The following is a 15,918-nucleotide window of genomic DNA, read 5'->3' as shown; positions in this document are numbered from 1 at the left end:
CTTAAATTGTTAAGAAAAACTTCTTATCATGGAAGAGTCCTTTTACATTTGTTGCATCTGGTTAGGTCACTGTATGAGTCTCCCACAGCAAGAGCATTGCATCTGAATGATTTACAGTAACTAAACAGCAAGAGCTATTATAATGATGGATTGTGGAACCTTTACAACAGACCGGCCAGTGCATATAAAATAAACATTTCACATTTCACAGAGTGCAAATAATGTATAGACAGCTAACATATAATGACAAATTACTATTAATACATTTATAATAATTAAACTGTTATTTACACACATGCCAAACAGTTGTATCCAACCAAAGGTAATTACTGTAATGAATATATATATATATATATGTCAACAGAGGTTTATTTAACTCAGATGAGATGTGTAAACTAGTCCACATCTGTGAAAGCTCAAGCGTTACGCTGCTGACATGCTCATGCTGTGATTTCTTATTTTATCAGACGTTTCATCGTGTTCTGCACCTTGTTTCCCAGGAACCTCAGCTCACTCCGAAACTTCTCCAGAACATTGTTTGTATTCACACAATTATACATGAAATGTGGTAAATATTACAAATTGTGTCGTCAAAAGTACACAATAAGCGACTAATCAGCAGCTGCTTTCAAACATTCACATATCCGTGAGAACGCTCTGTGAAGAGAGTCAAAGGTTTCTATTTACAATGTGTTTTTGCAGCATAGCGCTTGTAGCCAATCACAGACATGTTTGTGGAGCATGTGAGCACAATGGCCAATCAGAGCCTTTCAAGTCAGACGTAAGTTGCAAATTGTTTCGTAACAAAACAAGTATAAACATGATGTAAACGAGATTCATTGCGCAGTACAGAAATATTTGTTTTATTGTAATGGGAGTTTGATTTTGTGATAACCACAGACCTGACACTTGTTCTGTTACCTGTGTTTCTTTGTCATTTTATTACATTCATTTGATCTTTTTAATGCAACGTAATTACAAAATCGTACAATATTTAACGTCTACATGCTAATGTTTTAACATTATTTACTTATTATTATCAATAGCAGTAACAGATCATTTTATTTATTTAATATTTTTACTTTCAATACTTAAATAAAAAAAATACTTGCAACAGTTTTTGCTATAGTACTGAAATTGGTGCTGAGAACTGTGGGATTTTACTGGTTTATTGGTACTGACTAATAAGAATTAAATAAGAATAGAATCTGTCCATTATTCAAAAAAATATATAGACATTGATATTCATATTGTTAGATAGATATTGTTTGGAATTGGCCACATTATGAGACATTCATTACTTCTAAACTTTAAAGGCTTTTTTTGTTAAATTATATTATTTATTTATATATTTTTAAAAACATTTATGGTTACGCTTTATTTTAAGGTGTCCTTGTTACAGTGTAATAATACATTTAAGTACTCAGTAATATTAATTAACTACATGTACTTACTATTTGGTTAGGATTAGGGTTTAATTTAGGGTTACTTGCATGTAATTACGCATAATTTATCATTATTATAATAAGTACAGTACATGTAAAATGTGTAATAAGGACACCTTAAAATAAAGTGTTACCTTATTTATTTATTTATTTATGTTTGTTTTATTTGATGATTTACCACCCTAGTGAAAAATAAATATACTAAACCATATTTGAACTACATTTATTTCATGCTAAGTATACTACAAATACATTTACATATTTATGTACTTAATAAAAATACCCTGCAATTGTACTTTTAGTATACTAAACTGGTATACTTAGTCCGCTAAATTGGAACAACTAATTTTGTACTGCACTTTAAATGGTATACTTAGTCCGCTAAATTGGAACAACTAATTTTGTACTTAATGCACTTTAAAGTGCGGAAGTAGTGCTGAAGTCCAACTAAAGATATACTGAAGTATTTGATTGTGCTAAAGTAGAACTATTGCAAGTATACTTCAGGCACACTTGAAATATCTTACATTTAAAGACCGATATTATTCAAAAATCATACAATCATCATCAGTAGTGACATTAAAACACATTTTAGGCTAAATATTGAGAAATGTGCATTGTGCACAAGTAGTACTCCAAATAAAGTTTAATTAGAATTTTTCTCGAGCAACATGTCAGTAAATAAAGCAATAAGCCCCAAGAAGCCGTGGTTTACAGTGAATTTATAACAGCTACGGGGCGTTGTTAAGCACGACGTGAAGCGGAGTGACTAAAACCCCCTTAGCTGTTATAAATTCACTGTAAACCACGGCTTCACGGGGGTTATTGCTTTTATAAAACGGTTATTCCATATACGTAGTAAGGTTTCACAAAATAAAACAAAGCAAATAAAGTGTAATGATATTAATAAAAACAGTATTCTTCCACCAAACAATGTAGTTCCTCAGAAACAGTTGTGGTTGCAACAAAGTGGTTGCCGAGCAACAGACAAACGTAAACAAAGGTGTATGTTTGTAGAGTAATTTACAACAGCTTCGAACTTGGCTCAGCCAATCAGAATCAAGGACCGGAACTCTCCGTTTTATAACATGTTATATAGATTTGAACTGTACTTAGTAAACTGATTGCTGATCAGGATTTAAATGTATGTGATAGTGTGTACCTTTTTTCCTGGCCTGTGAGATGATGTCAGCAGCGCTCTTGCTCATCACGCGGGTCACGTAGAGAGGACAGTTGGTTTGACTGCCAATAGTGACGGCTCGAAACACCGCTTCAGCCTCCAGCTACACACACACACACACACACACACAACACACACACAACACACAGATTCAGCCTAACTCAAAAGTTCCCCTCCCCACTTTCCTGGCTGACCTCAATAAAGCCATCATGTCTGCGAAAGATCACTGATGCCAGACTAATTAAATCTGTGGGGCGGGACATTTTTCAACATGAAATCAGATTGATGCAACTGATTTAACACAAGTTCTGTGTCTTATTGTGAGTTGCATTGCATTGAGAATTGGGCCTGCAGTGATGTTATAGCACGAACAAACCCCCACACAGGACAGCATACAGCTGTGTTTGTGCTCACTGACCTCCTCTGGACGGCTGAGAACGTGTCCCTCGGGTCCGGTGATGCCCATCTCCAGCATACGGTTCTGCTCCTGAACAACACACAGACGAGATGAGTCGCTTTTCTGTCACTCTTTGCACTGTACTTGTATTATTCGTGCTTTTTTAACATGGTGTGGTGCATGAACAATGTCATTAAAGAAAACATGGAAACTGTGTAATCATTTACTTTGAGGAACACCAATTTTTTCAGGAAGATCAGCTCTTTTCCATATCACAATGAATAATATAATGTGACCACAGCTAGCTTTCCAAATAACATTGTTCTTAAGATGAGCCTAACTGTTATTTTACATTGTTTTATGACTGAGCGATGTCTGGTTTCCAAACCAGCATGCATATCGCTTGTTTAAGTTCATACTGCATGCATATGCATATTACTTGTTTAAATTCACAGCTTAAGTGAATTGTTACAAGAGACGTCAAATCCAAAGCTGCCAAAACGCATCTGTACTATAAGTCCAAAAGTTTGTCCTTTCATTATGAAGACGGCATGAAAAGGCTGCAAATGTGGAAATCGCACATGTTGAGGCGGCAAAAGTTCTCCACCGGTAGAAAAATAATAATGGCTTTGTTGAGACCGCGTTTCAGAAATGTTGCTCTATTTTATAATTAATGATAGTAATAAATGCATTTGCAATGTTCAGGATTGGTATGAGTGACTCTGGATTGCTATTCACCTGTAATTAAATAAAATCAAATATACCTTAATGTTATTTCTATTGGAATACACTTCTATGTTGTGTATTTAAATGATATTTGTTTGTACACAGTTATAATGACATAGTTGCAATCTACTACATTTACAATATATTATCTTTAAATGTAACACACTACAGTTACAATTATAATCAAGTACTTTACATGTGCTTTAGAATGTTAGTCAACATATCAAAATAAGTGTGCTTCTTTAAAGCACAACAAAAGATTATTATTAATTAATGAATTATTTAAAATGTAAATAAAAGTACAGTTTTTAATTTAAGATTTTTACAAAGTTTTTAAAGCCCTTTTACTTAAGTGTGTTAAGAAATATAGGCATTAAGATTAAATGACACATAAGTGGCCTTTTATTTCATTAATATTATATTATATGCAAGTACAGTTTTTAAAAATATACTTTCAAGATTTCAATACAATTACACATTTAAAACAATTAAGCGCACTTGTTTTCACAAGGAAGTGTCATACGAAGCACTTTTATAAAACCTTTTTGGAGCTTGACAGTTACTAATGAATTGCTGTTTTACTGGGGAAAAAAAAGCATGAAAGTTCTTCTATCCTTATTGTGTTTCACTGAAAAAAAAAATGCATGGATAAGCATGTGTGAGTTTTAAGTTGTCACACTACGGTGAGATAAACGCACGAAGAAGATGCAAATAGTCTTTAATAAATCCACACAAGTGTAAATCCAGGATAGAACAATGAGGATAATTAACCAGACACACCTGAACTAAATGACACAATCAAACATGGGTCACAGAACACATGAGGAATAAAAACACAACTAAAGTCCAAAGGGGTGTTTCTTTCTCATTAAAGAAACACGCAGCACTGCTTTTCCTGTGTTCGCATTTCTCATCTAATTCACTTTAGGAATACACGGTTACAAAATAACCAAGAGGCATTAAAAGTAATGCATGCCACATCTCTCACAAAACACTGAAAATAGAGACGGTTTTATTGATTCTGGATCCGGTTCCAATCAACATTTACTGTACCTAAGTGCTTCTGTTATATATTCTGTTTATAATGTTAAAGAAGAAAGAATCTCTGATGATTGAAAAGCTATTTTTATTGCAGTCATTGTCATCAGAAGGAGAGCGTTTAACAGTAAATCAGAGAGAAAATGAGCTCGGATGCATATTTTAGAACAACACTGTAAAAAATAAGTGTAATTTTAACTGTAAAATTTTGTAAAAACGCTTTTTTTTTACAGTGAATGTTCTGACCATATTTGTGGAAGAATGCATAATAATTAAATTCCCCAACCATCTAATAACAACAGCTCCTGACTACTGAAAAAAGGAATAAGCTCTCTGATATGCCATGCTCCAACATGAAATATGCCGAAGAAAGGAAAATGCGTTCTTTAAACACAGGGACTTCATGTAAAGTGTAGCGAGTAAAGCCAAATAAACTGCATTGCTATGATTCTTCAAGAGGTCATAAATTGCATTTAATTAATTTATAATGTTTCCTGATGTGCACTTAAGATCAAGGCTCAGTGGAAACGCCCACTGCTGTGATTGGCTGACATCTTTGCATATGAAATGAGCAGTACATGTGGAGCTCTCTCAGAAACGTTTACTGCGTGTTTACTGTAACAGCTGCCCAGATAAACTAATGTTGAAAGTGTTGATTACAGCTAGCATTATATTTAAAGCATTGAAGGTTGCAGCGCTGCACTGCAGCCGAACACAGCCATGTCTACTGACGCACAATGATCACAGTGATCTTCTTATTGCAACATACATGTATCATAACGAACACAGTGAGAACAGTGTCATCGATTATAACGGACGTTTTGGTAAAAATGCAGAAATCAAATCACTGATAGATTTTTGCTACTTTGGCGATTATAAAGATAACCATCTCTGATTGCTGTCTGTATACAAAATAATGACAATATAGAGAACAGATGGTTTTCACACTACTGACAGGAACGAGTCTCGATTTACTAATGCGTAAATGAACGTCTAAGAACGTCTTTACACGAGTCCTTACATATTCACATGAAATGCAGTTTCAGATTTTTACATCTCAAGATTTGTTTACAAATACGTTTTTTGCACCAAAAATGCTCTTTCTTTAGCTAACAGCAGTATGGCTCTTGCGATCGATGGACTCCTCCTCGATTCCATACGCCGATGACACACATTAATGGTAACGTCTTTTGATTCTCCATTTCATGACCCCTTTAATATTCATAAGGTTCACGTACCTCAGCAATTATTTCTCCATTTTCAGCGTGGACCTGTGCAATTCCTCCATGCTCTCCAAGGAAGGTGAAGATCTCATAAAGCTGTTCATACACACATAGAAAAATAGAGTGAAAATAGCTTTAATATAACTTTTTTGTAACAATGAGATCAAGTAAACGGAAATCTAGTCTAATCTTGATTTTATAGAAAATTAATGCATTTTTCATCAAATTAGGTAATGGGAGAATAACGTTTGTATATTGGTACTTGGTACTTTTATATGCACCAATATATAAATAATCATTAATAAATGGCTAAATTATTCTACATAAAATGCTGTGAGGAGAGATTTTGTGAAAAAACCCAACATTGTTACACCAACAAAAGTCATTTTTAAGGGTCAGATCAGATAGAAATAACTCCCAACAGAAAGAATGAAAGAATGTGTATATCCACAACACTATTCTGTTTTTAACAAACAAACAAATAAATAAATGCATACATAAATATATAATAACTATAATTTCTTTAGCTTACCTCACTGTTGCTCATCTGATAGAGGTCTTTATAAGCCATATAGACCTGGAAAGAGTTCACTCCTATTTGGACAGAACAAATAAATCAGAAAACATAAACTCTGTCAGCATTCACATTCACATTATCATTTCCATAATGTTCTGCATTTCTTATTCTCAAACTAGAAAAAAAAAAGTAGGGTGGGGATTTTATCCATCATGAATTAATTGAATGGTGAAAATACCAGAATGCATGGGGCAAAAAACTTTAAACAATATAAAGTGATGAATCACGCTCAGTAAGACCAGAGATGTGGAATTTTTATGTTGACTTTTAAAGTCAAGATAGTAAAAAATAAAAAAACTGCTTTTAAAAATTCTGCACCTGAAAATAAATGTCACTATTAATATCGATTTTTGTTTTTTTTTTAAACATAAAATGCTCTACTCTACTAAAAGCACATTAGTTTGCACACGGTAATATGCAGCAGAACAGATTCTGTGCTCATTTGTAGGTTAAGCTGTAATAAAGCAGCATCATTTTCAGAAATAGTACAAATGACCAAAAATAACTTGTCAAATCACAACACATTCCCTCTGGGATATTGTACTGCTTATATCTATAACTTCAAGTATGCTGGACCATTTTTGAACAATTCAGAATTTTTTTTTTTATCTAGATGCTTAAACTCTTTGGTCTTTGGCTTGCAGTTTTTTTTAATTGCTCACACACTAAAAGTTGCACTTGAAGCACACTCAGTGAAACCATTCACTCATAAAGCCAATCTTCAGACCAAGTCTGCAAAACTGCGGCAATAGTATCATTATACAGCTCAAGTCAGCTCCACTGCACACTGAACAAGCAAAAAACACAAAATAGTAGTGTTTTACATTTGTCATATGCACGTGTAGTTTGGTGTGTATATGGCCAATCATTTGATGCTGTAGAGTTACTGTGCAAAAACACCGTTTGCAAGAGACGCGTAATGTTTTGCATGTTGTGTGCATGTTTTGTGGTTTTGTTTGTAGAGTTTAGAGTTTTGTTTACGTTATAAATGCTTGGAAATAATATTTAATGTTTTCAAGTCTATTTATTATTTGTAGCACGTAAGCCACCCAATAATCGCAATAAGCTTTGTGCTTTGTTACTTTTACTATAACACAAAGTCCCTTCTGTCAATTTTATGATAAAATACAAACAATAAATGTGTTTTTAAGCTCTTTAATTTGTAGTGCGATAACTATATTTGCCTCAGTTCAAGCTGCGTGTGAATCAATGATATTTTCCTCTTTAATATTTGCAGCACAAAATAAACATGAATATTTGAATGCATGTTGAAAAAAAATCAGTTCAATTTCAACAATTGTCAAAAAGCCTACGTTTTATTGCTGTTTTTCAAGTTAAATATAAAGAATGACAGGTATAGGTGGAATTTTCACATTAACTTCACACAACATTAACATTTAGTCATTTAGCAGATGCTTTTATCCAAAGCGACTTACAAATGAGGACAATAGAAGCAATCAAACCAACAAAACAGCAATGATACGCAAGTGCTATAACAGTCTCAGTCAGCTTAACGCAGCACACGTAGCAAGGTTTTTTTTTAATTATATAATAAATAAAAAGAAAACAGATAGAATAGAAAAAGAATCGAGCAAGCTAGTGTTAGAGGTCTTATTTTGCTTTAGTTAATTGTACAATAAATAAAAAGAAAACAAATAGATAGAATACAAAAAGAATAGAGAAGCTAGTGTTAGTTTTTTTTTTTTTAAAGAAAACAAGCAGTAAATTAATAGAGTGCAAGTCTAAAAGGGGCAAGTTTTTTTTTTGCTTTTTAAGAATAGAATTAAAATAGAGAGTGCTAGAGTTAGAGGGTCAAATAAGGAAGAGATGTGTTTTTAGTCGATTCTTGAAGATGGCTAAGGACTATAGGCTATTTATACTGCATGCAAACACAATCTTCGCACAGCGGCCCAAAAAAACAAACAAACAAAAAACGGGGAAAAAATGGTTAAAAATAATAATGAGATATTTGAATTCTTTATTAATGAACTAGTGTTTTCTGAGTCAGTGTCGCAAAGATGAAGTTGACGATCCTGACTCGCCATCTCCTCATTGGACGCGCCTTTAGAGAGAAATGCATCTTTACGGATTACACAATGAAAGAGTTTTTGTTTTAGATTTGAATTATTTCGTTTTAAAGTAGTAATTTAAAGCATTCTATAGATATTTCATCATGTCTGTGAGGCAAGTATCCGCTGAGTTTCGGTTCATCATTGTGACGCGCTCCTGTTCAAGACCGAGACAGCAGAAAGTGCATTTATGAGCAAAAATGACGGCGTATTTTAAGTTTCCACTCTTATTAAGAAAAAAAATACAAGTGATCGCGTCACCGCCTCCATGTCAAAGCGCGCTTCAGCTTCCACTCTCCGCACAAACGATTGGATATGCACCTAAAAGCGCACATTTATCTAGGTTAAAATTGTGAAATGCATGAAGTGTTCTATATAGATTTTATTTTAGGCAAGTCGTGTTGATTTGAGAAGGCTAAATTGATCAAACATATGCTCAACTCACTGTCTTGGTACTTTAAAAAACAAAAACCTGAATTTAACAAACATAAAATGTTCAAAACATACTTCTAAATGAACTTAATAAAGAAACGAAAAGAAATATAACCACTTTGCTATTAAAAACCAGGTAACACTTTAGAATAGGGAACACTTATTCACTATTAACAATGACTTTTTCCTCAATAAACTCCTAATTTGCTGCTTATTAATAGTTAGTAAGGTAGTTGTTAAGTTTAGGTATTGGGTAGAATTAGGGATGTAGAATAAAGCATTAATATGTGCTTAATTACTAGTAATAAATGGCTAATATTCTAGTAATATGCATGCTAATAAGCAACTAGTTAAGAGACCAAGTTACCAAAAACCAAAACTGAACTATTTTAATGGCTGCAAAAGCAGCTGTGTAAAGAGAGAAAAAAGACACGGGCTCCAGTCGGACTCGGGCCGAGAATTCGGATAAGCTGTGGGACAAGGGCCGGACTAGGGCCTAGATTTGAGGCCCGTGCAGGGCTCTATTCGTTCCCTCGTTTCAATTAAAAGTTCCCACTCGGCTCGGCGGGCCCTCAATATGCACCTGGTGTGTAAGCAATCTTAAAAAAGTGTAATAGTAAAAGATCTCCCACCTTTTTCCTTAATGAGACTCAGGACCTCTTGTTTGATGCTGTCGTTCCAGTGGGTGATGTCCACATGCAGAGAGTAATCACAGCAGGCTTTCTCATCCGCCCACTCACGCCAGCGCTCGAACGCCTCCACCAGACTAGAGCCCGGCTCCGGGATCACATGATCCACTGCAGGAGACACACGACAGAGGCAGCTCACACGCCTATTCAGACAACACAGCTCATATGTGACCCTGGAGCACAAAAGCAGTCTTAAGTCGCTGGGGTATATTTGTAGCAATAGCCAACAATACATTGTATGGGTCAAAATTATCTATTTCTTTTATGCCAAAAATCATTAGGATATTAAGTAAAGATCATGTTCCATGAAGATATTTTGTACATTTCCTACCGTAAATATATCATAACTTAATTTTTGATTAGTAATATGCATTGCTAAGAACTTCATTTGGACAACTTTAAAGATGATTTTCTCAATATTTAGATTTTTTTGCACCCTCAGATTCCAGATATTCAAATAGTTGTATCTCAGCCAAATATTGTCCTATCCTAACAAACCATACATCAATGGAAAGCTTATTTATTCATCTCACTTTTGAAAAATTGACCCTTATGACTGGTTATGTGGTCCAGGGTCACATATTTTTGTTAAATAACTTATTAAAAAGTGTGTAAATTGGAGCTATAAAGCTGTCTGAATCATCTAGGAAGGCAAGAAAAGCTGGTTATGCAGATCAACTAGGGATGTTACGATTCACTCAACTCACGACACGATACACGATATTAAAACGATACTTACGATAATAAAATAAGACAAATTATAAATGAAAAGATGTGCTTTCATCATTTCTCAGACAAAATGCTGCACATTTATTTGTGAAATTGAATTTTCTCACATAACAAAACGAAATTTTTAAAACAAGTCCCAAATCAAATAATACAAATAAAAGAAATCTCTTCATATAAACAAACTAAGGCTGTGCTTAGGGGTGTGCGATATTGACAAAAAATTATATCTCGATATTGTCACGGTCCAGGTGTGTGGAGGCAGGCAGGATGACAGTAGGAATGTTTTGAATGGTTTTTGCAAAATACTCGATAATGTCAAATTGCACATCGTTAAAACAACAATTACGATATTATCACAGACGATATATATCGCACACCCCTGTGCTCATTCCATTTAAACTGAGAGGCAACCACTGCATTTTAATAACAGTCCAAACAAAGATGCTGCATACATGCAGCATGAGCAGTTTTTAATTTAAATATTACCATTACTTTGATGATTGAGTCAATGGAACTTGATTTTATTTTACATTTATTTTATTTTTGTTTATTTTAATTTTTAATTCACTGCTTTAAATATAATTGCAATAATAACTTCAGTGTATTTTGCGAGAAAAAAAAAAGATTGCTTGATGCACCATGAGGCCCTTTTGAATTATTCTGAATCTATTCTGCAATTTTTACTTTTTTTTTTTTTTTTATCCCTCACTGACTGTCCTTGTCTGGAAAACTTTCATATACTTACTTTGCGTTCATGCTTGTAAAGTGTTTCTTTCTTCCCTTTTAGTACTTTATATTTGCTTGTATTTTTTGTATATTTAGTTCGTTCCTAACTAAATATCATCCAGTTGTATTAATTCATTGTTCATTTCTAATTACTTAAAAAAGTGATTATAATTACATATATAATCAAATACAACTGCACAATTTGATATCCAAAGTTGGTCAACTCATTCATTAATATGAAAAAAAGTTTCAATATGACAAAAAAAATCATTTTAGAATCAGAATCAGACTGAATTTTTACTGCTAATATTTTCGGACCATTAGGCCAGGAACATAGCCTCTCAATATTTCACTGCTTCTTTATAGTATCCATATTATCTGCATGTATAATCTAGCACACACTTCCTCTGGGAACAAAGGGACGTACACAGCTGGATTTTTACTCTAAAATGAATCAGTGCTAACACAGTGTTTACTGTACAACAAGCCACTCTTATACTCCAGCTGTTGTCACGTTTTCTTCATGATCTGTAGCCTGCAGCGGTCAGAAAGGCCTGCTGTCTTTCCACGCAACTAGAATTTCACCGTGGGCTGCATACAGGAGCTTTGTGTGGTTTCCGGAAGCCTACTGTTGTTGTCAATGTTTATCCCTTTTCATTAACACACACACACACACACACACACTTTCTTCTGTGAAGCATAGCGCTTCACTGCAAAACATATTAACATTGTTACATTAATGAGATATTTCTACCTGATTTAATCCATATAAAGTAGTTTTGGTGGTATAAATTAAGATACTTAGGTTCACTCAGCAATATTAAATAATATTTTTGCCAGTTAATTCAGATATTACCATTACGTATTACAGTGTTCTACAGCTATTTTCTAAATGGTTTCTAAATGTGTTAAAATTTGAGCTGATAAAGACTAACTTTATATGCTTTAGACATGTGAAACATCCATGTTTCTCATCATTATTGGGTGCTTAAATAATATAATTGTGTAAACTTGACGCCATTGCATGGTTACATAAACTACTAAATAATGTCGATTCGTTTCATAAGACATCAAAATATCGTCAGGAGTCATACGGATTAGTTTTGTCTTGCCTTATATTTTTAGGCTCAATAGCCACTGACTTGCTCAATTTCTGCTAAATATCTTCTTTACTGTTCTACTGAAGAAAAAAAGTCACCTACATCTCGGATGGCCAGAGGTTGAGTAAATTAACAGCAAATGTTTGCACATTTTTGGGTGAACTATCCCCATTCAATCCACTCTGCAGATAAATATGGCAATCTTCCACAGATCTCACCGATCATGGTGGTTCCTCCAGCAAGAGCAGCCTTGGTGCCCTGAGAGAAATCATCCACAGTGCTTGTTCCCCTGAAGGGCATCTGTAGGTGGGTGTGGATGTCAATTCCTCCAGGAATCACCATCTTCCCATCGGCCTCAATGGTCTTCACCCCTCCTGGGACTATCAGGTTGTCTCCAATTTGCCTTGAAGTTGACAGAAGATGGTAATCCAGAAAGACGGTTTTTAATTACACTATGGTATAAATGTTAATGGATTGATGAGGAATTTACCATTTTTTTTTTTTTTCAGTTGTATAACTGTTCTTAGATCATAAGGGAAAGAACTGCAAAACATTATCATTATGAGAATAATATTTAAAATATTATGAATAACTGAAAACCTTTGGTCTGTAGATGCCTATAGACCCTCATTATTTTGAGTAATGGTCAGAATATTAAAAATATCAATAATTTGAGCTTTTTATTACATGGAGAGATTGGTTAAAGCTGTCCAAAAACATATATATATATCATAACTAAAAATTTTTATAATTAACATACATTTTTTAAATTAAGGTATTCATAAAAATGCTAAGTGTAAAAATTATTTTTGATACATGTAAAATACTTGTTTTGTTGTTTTCAAAAGATTTTCAATGTAACACATACACTCATATGTTTGAGTTATGGCATTTTGATTAAACTTTTTTTTTTTAATGAAACATAACATGCATCTACAAATTAGATTAATTTTCATTTCATGCTGACTTTTAATATAAATATTAGCTGGCTTTGTTCTAAGAAGGAGTAGGTGAATCGGTTGCTGAAAGTCTGATATGAGTTTTTCAAAATTTTTCAAAATGAATCAGCAGTTGTTTAATCAACGATGCTGTACTGTATATGTGTGCATGTGAACGCAGCTTACTTGATGACTCCATCCTCTATATAGATGTCTGCATAGAAGGACTGGTCATCGTTCACAATCCGACCGCCTTTAATCAGGAGCCTCTCACTCTGAGAAAACATGAGAAAGAGAGAGAGAGAGAGAATGAGGATACTAGACTGCAAAACAAATGTAAAAATGTAACATTTTCATACTTTATAATTATATTTAGATTGCAAAAATTTAAATAGTTTTAATTCAACTTGCATGTGCATGAAACTGCTTTTCTACAACTATTTGCTCTAGAAACCAATTTTTGAGAATTTATGGACTGGATGCAAACAGACATCATTCAATTTAAGGCTCCAGCAACTGGTGAAACATAAAAATGAATAGCTAAATAATCAACAACAGCAGATTTGATTATCAATTACTCAGAAGATCCTCTGTCAGTGATGTGCCAGTGCATACAAGTCTAATAAAACATGCAATGAAATACAATGAACACGGAGAATCAAAAACACATTGCATAAAAATCAATATAAACAGGAACCCTGAGTGCAACTTTAAAACATAGGCTAAATGATTGAGCTCGTATGGATCTGTGGTCGGTCTGTCTGAGGAATCATGCATCACTGCATTGGTTTCACTGTCTCCACTGCATGAAGCTCTTCATATAAAGATGGATATCGTATGTTCAACTTTATCCGCATACATACTGTATACACTATATTGCAAATCTCAACTGCTTGATTGCTTGTATTGTTGCAAAACTATATTATGACCCAACTCTAATCTGCTAAACGCAACTATAAAATGTGACGTTATTAAGAAATTATAAACATTTAAATCATAATAAAGCTGCTTTGAAACAATGTGCATTATGAAAAGTGCTATATAAATCACTTTGGATTTGACTTGACTTGAAGGGCACAGACTTTTACATTTCTATTGCATAAAAAGCCTTAAACTTAACATTACCAAGACATTCAAAACTGATGCTGTAGCTCCATGCATCACTTCAACTTAGGGTCAAAATCACCCCAGTGACATTTTTCTGAATAATCAGTTCATAACAGCATGTCACCTCAGAACTCGAAAGACAACGTAAGCCTGAACAGGGAACCGTCTCATCATTATTTTAACAAAGACAGCTTGACAGGAACCATTTTGCGTCTTGAAACTGACAAGAAAGCACTCCAAATCCTGTTAAAGAGTGCTTGCACAGGTTGCTCTGCGACTGCGTAGATACAAAATGTCACATAAAAACAGCACTGAACTAATCGTTCAGTAATGCTTATATAAGTCCAGAGTGAAACTACAAAAATAGGTGCAGGAAGTAAATAGGTGTAACCTTAAATCTAAAGAACATGATTGATACATGATCAATTTTAATAAATGCATGTTTCCTATGAAAGACAACCAGAAGGATTTCGGCAGGATGCTGACAAAGCAAAGATGTAAATGTGCAGAAAGTGTATTGACTGTGAGGGACAGACAGTTCGACGAATGCCGGAGTGCAATCTGAGCCGTGCACACAAACAGTGCTGTCATTTGTTAAGTGTGCATAGGGAGCGGGGGAGACACAGCCAAAAACGCTGAGCCAGAGGACATTAAGGCGTGGAGCATTAGCCATGATGTGCGGGATTGAAGAAAACCTCTCTGCATGCATCCAGAGCTGCAGCCTTGTTGCCTGGTGACCAAAATATTTACCATCCGCTCATGAGAGTTTCTTCTTTTCTGCCAACATAGCAGTCAAAACACTAGAGCTCACCCATCTACATAATGACCAACCTCTGTTACACTTCAACACATCCACCGTCATGCTCCAAGGTTTTGTTTTGAGGGGACACAAGTAACGGTTCTTCCACGTCTAGTGCTGTAATTGTATAGGATACATAGTGGCTGGATTCAAATCCTTTTCATAATGAACCAAGCAAACTTGCATCTAAACTCGACTGCCAGTGATCATCCTGCTTTGCTGTATGGAAAACAATCCCAAATAGCTATTATTATTTATAATAAAACTTCAGTTTTAACCGTTATAATTACTGCGGTTTCGTCATGATGAACTGAAGCAAGAACACACATTATTAATGCCTTTACTGTTGCTATTACAGATAATTACGAATATCCTATTGATTCGCTCTTTCATAAAAAGGCTGAACTGTACCTTATTTCTGCGATTGGAAGCACATTTTGTGACAGATTTCTTATAGAACTCATCATTTCCACAAAAGACTGACATTAAATCAGTATATAATACATATCTCATTAAAGGGGTCATATGATGCAATTTCAAGTTTTCCTTTCTCTTTGGAGTGTTACAAGCTGTTCGTGCATAGATAAGATCCCTAAAGTTGCAAAGACTAAAGTCTCAAACCCAAAGAGATATTCGACCAGACTCGACCACGCCCCCACATGTCTACATCACTATGTGGGAATATGAGCATAATGCCACCCAAATGTGCACACAAAGAAAGAAGGCGTGGTTTCAGGAACAGC

The 15,918-nt window shown here is 34.4% G+C and overlaps 1 protein-coding gene across 2 annotated transcripts in view; it reads right to left on the bottom strand.

The window, feature by feature from the left end:
- Positions 1–15,918, bottom strand: part of dpysl3 (dihydropyrimidinase like 3) — a 44,761-nt gene that overhangs the window by 13,571 nt on the left and 15,272 nt on the right. For both annotated transcript variants that reach the window (XM_016555406.1, XM_016555408.1), the window contains exons 2-8: positions 13,456–13,544; positions 12,550–12,734; positions 9,720–9,884; positions 6,542–6,603; positions 6,025–6,105; positions 3,044–3,112; positions 2,608–2,728 (exon numbers count right to left, since the gene is read on the bottom strand). In XM_016555406.1, coding sequence (XP_016410892.1) covers positions 2,608–2,728; positions 3,044–3,112; positions 6,025–6,105; positions 6,542–6,603; positions 9,720–9,884; positions 12,550–12,734; positions 13,456–13,544 — 772 coding nt within the window. The remainder of the gene's footprint in view (positions 1–2,607; positions 2,729–3,043; positions 3,113–6,024; positions 6,106–6,541; positions 6,604–9,719; positions 9,885–12,549; positions 12,735–13,455; positions 13,545–15,918) is intronic.

This window comes from Sinocyclocheilus rhinocerous, unplaced genomic scaffold, assembly GCF_001515625.1.
Source record: "Sinocyclocheilus rhinocerous isolate Xijiao unplaced genomic scaffold, SAMN03320098_v1.1 scaffold1427, whole genome shotgun sequence".
NCBI classification, from domain to species: Eukaryota; Metazoa; Chordata; class Actinopteri; order Cypriniformes; family Cyprinidae; genus Sinocyclocheilus; species Sinocyclocheilus rhinocerous.
The sequence above is the reverse complement of the archived record's forward strand: the minus strand, read 5'-3'. Positions and strand labels throughout refer to the sequence as shown.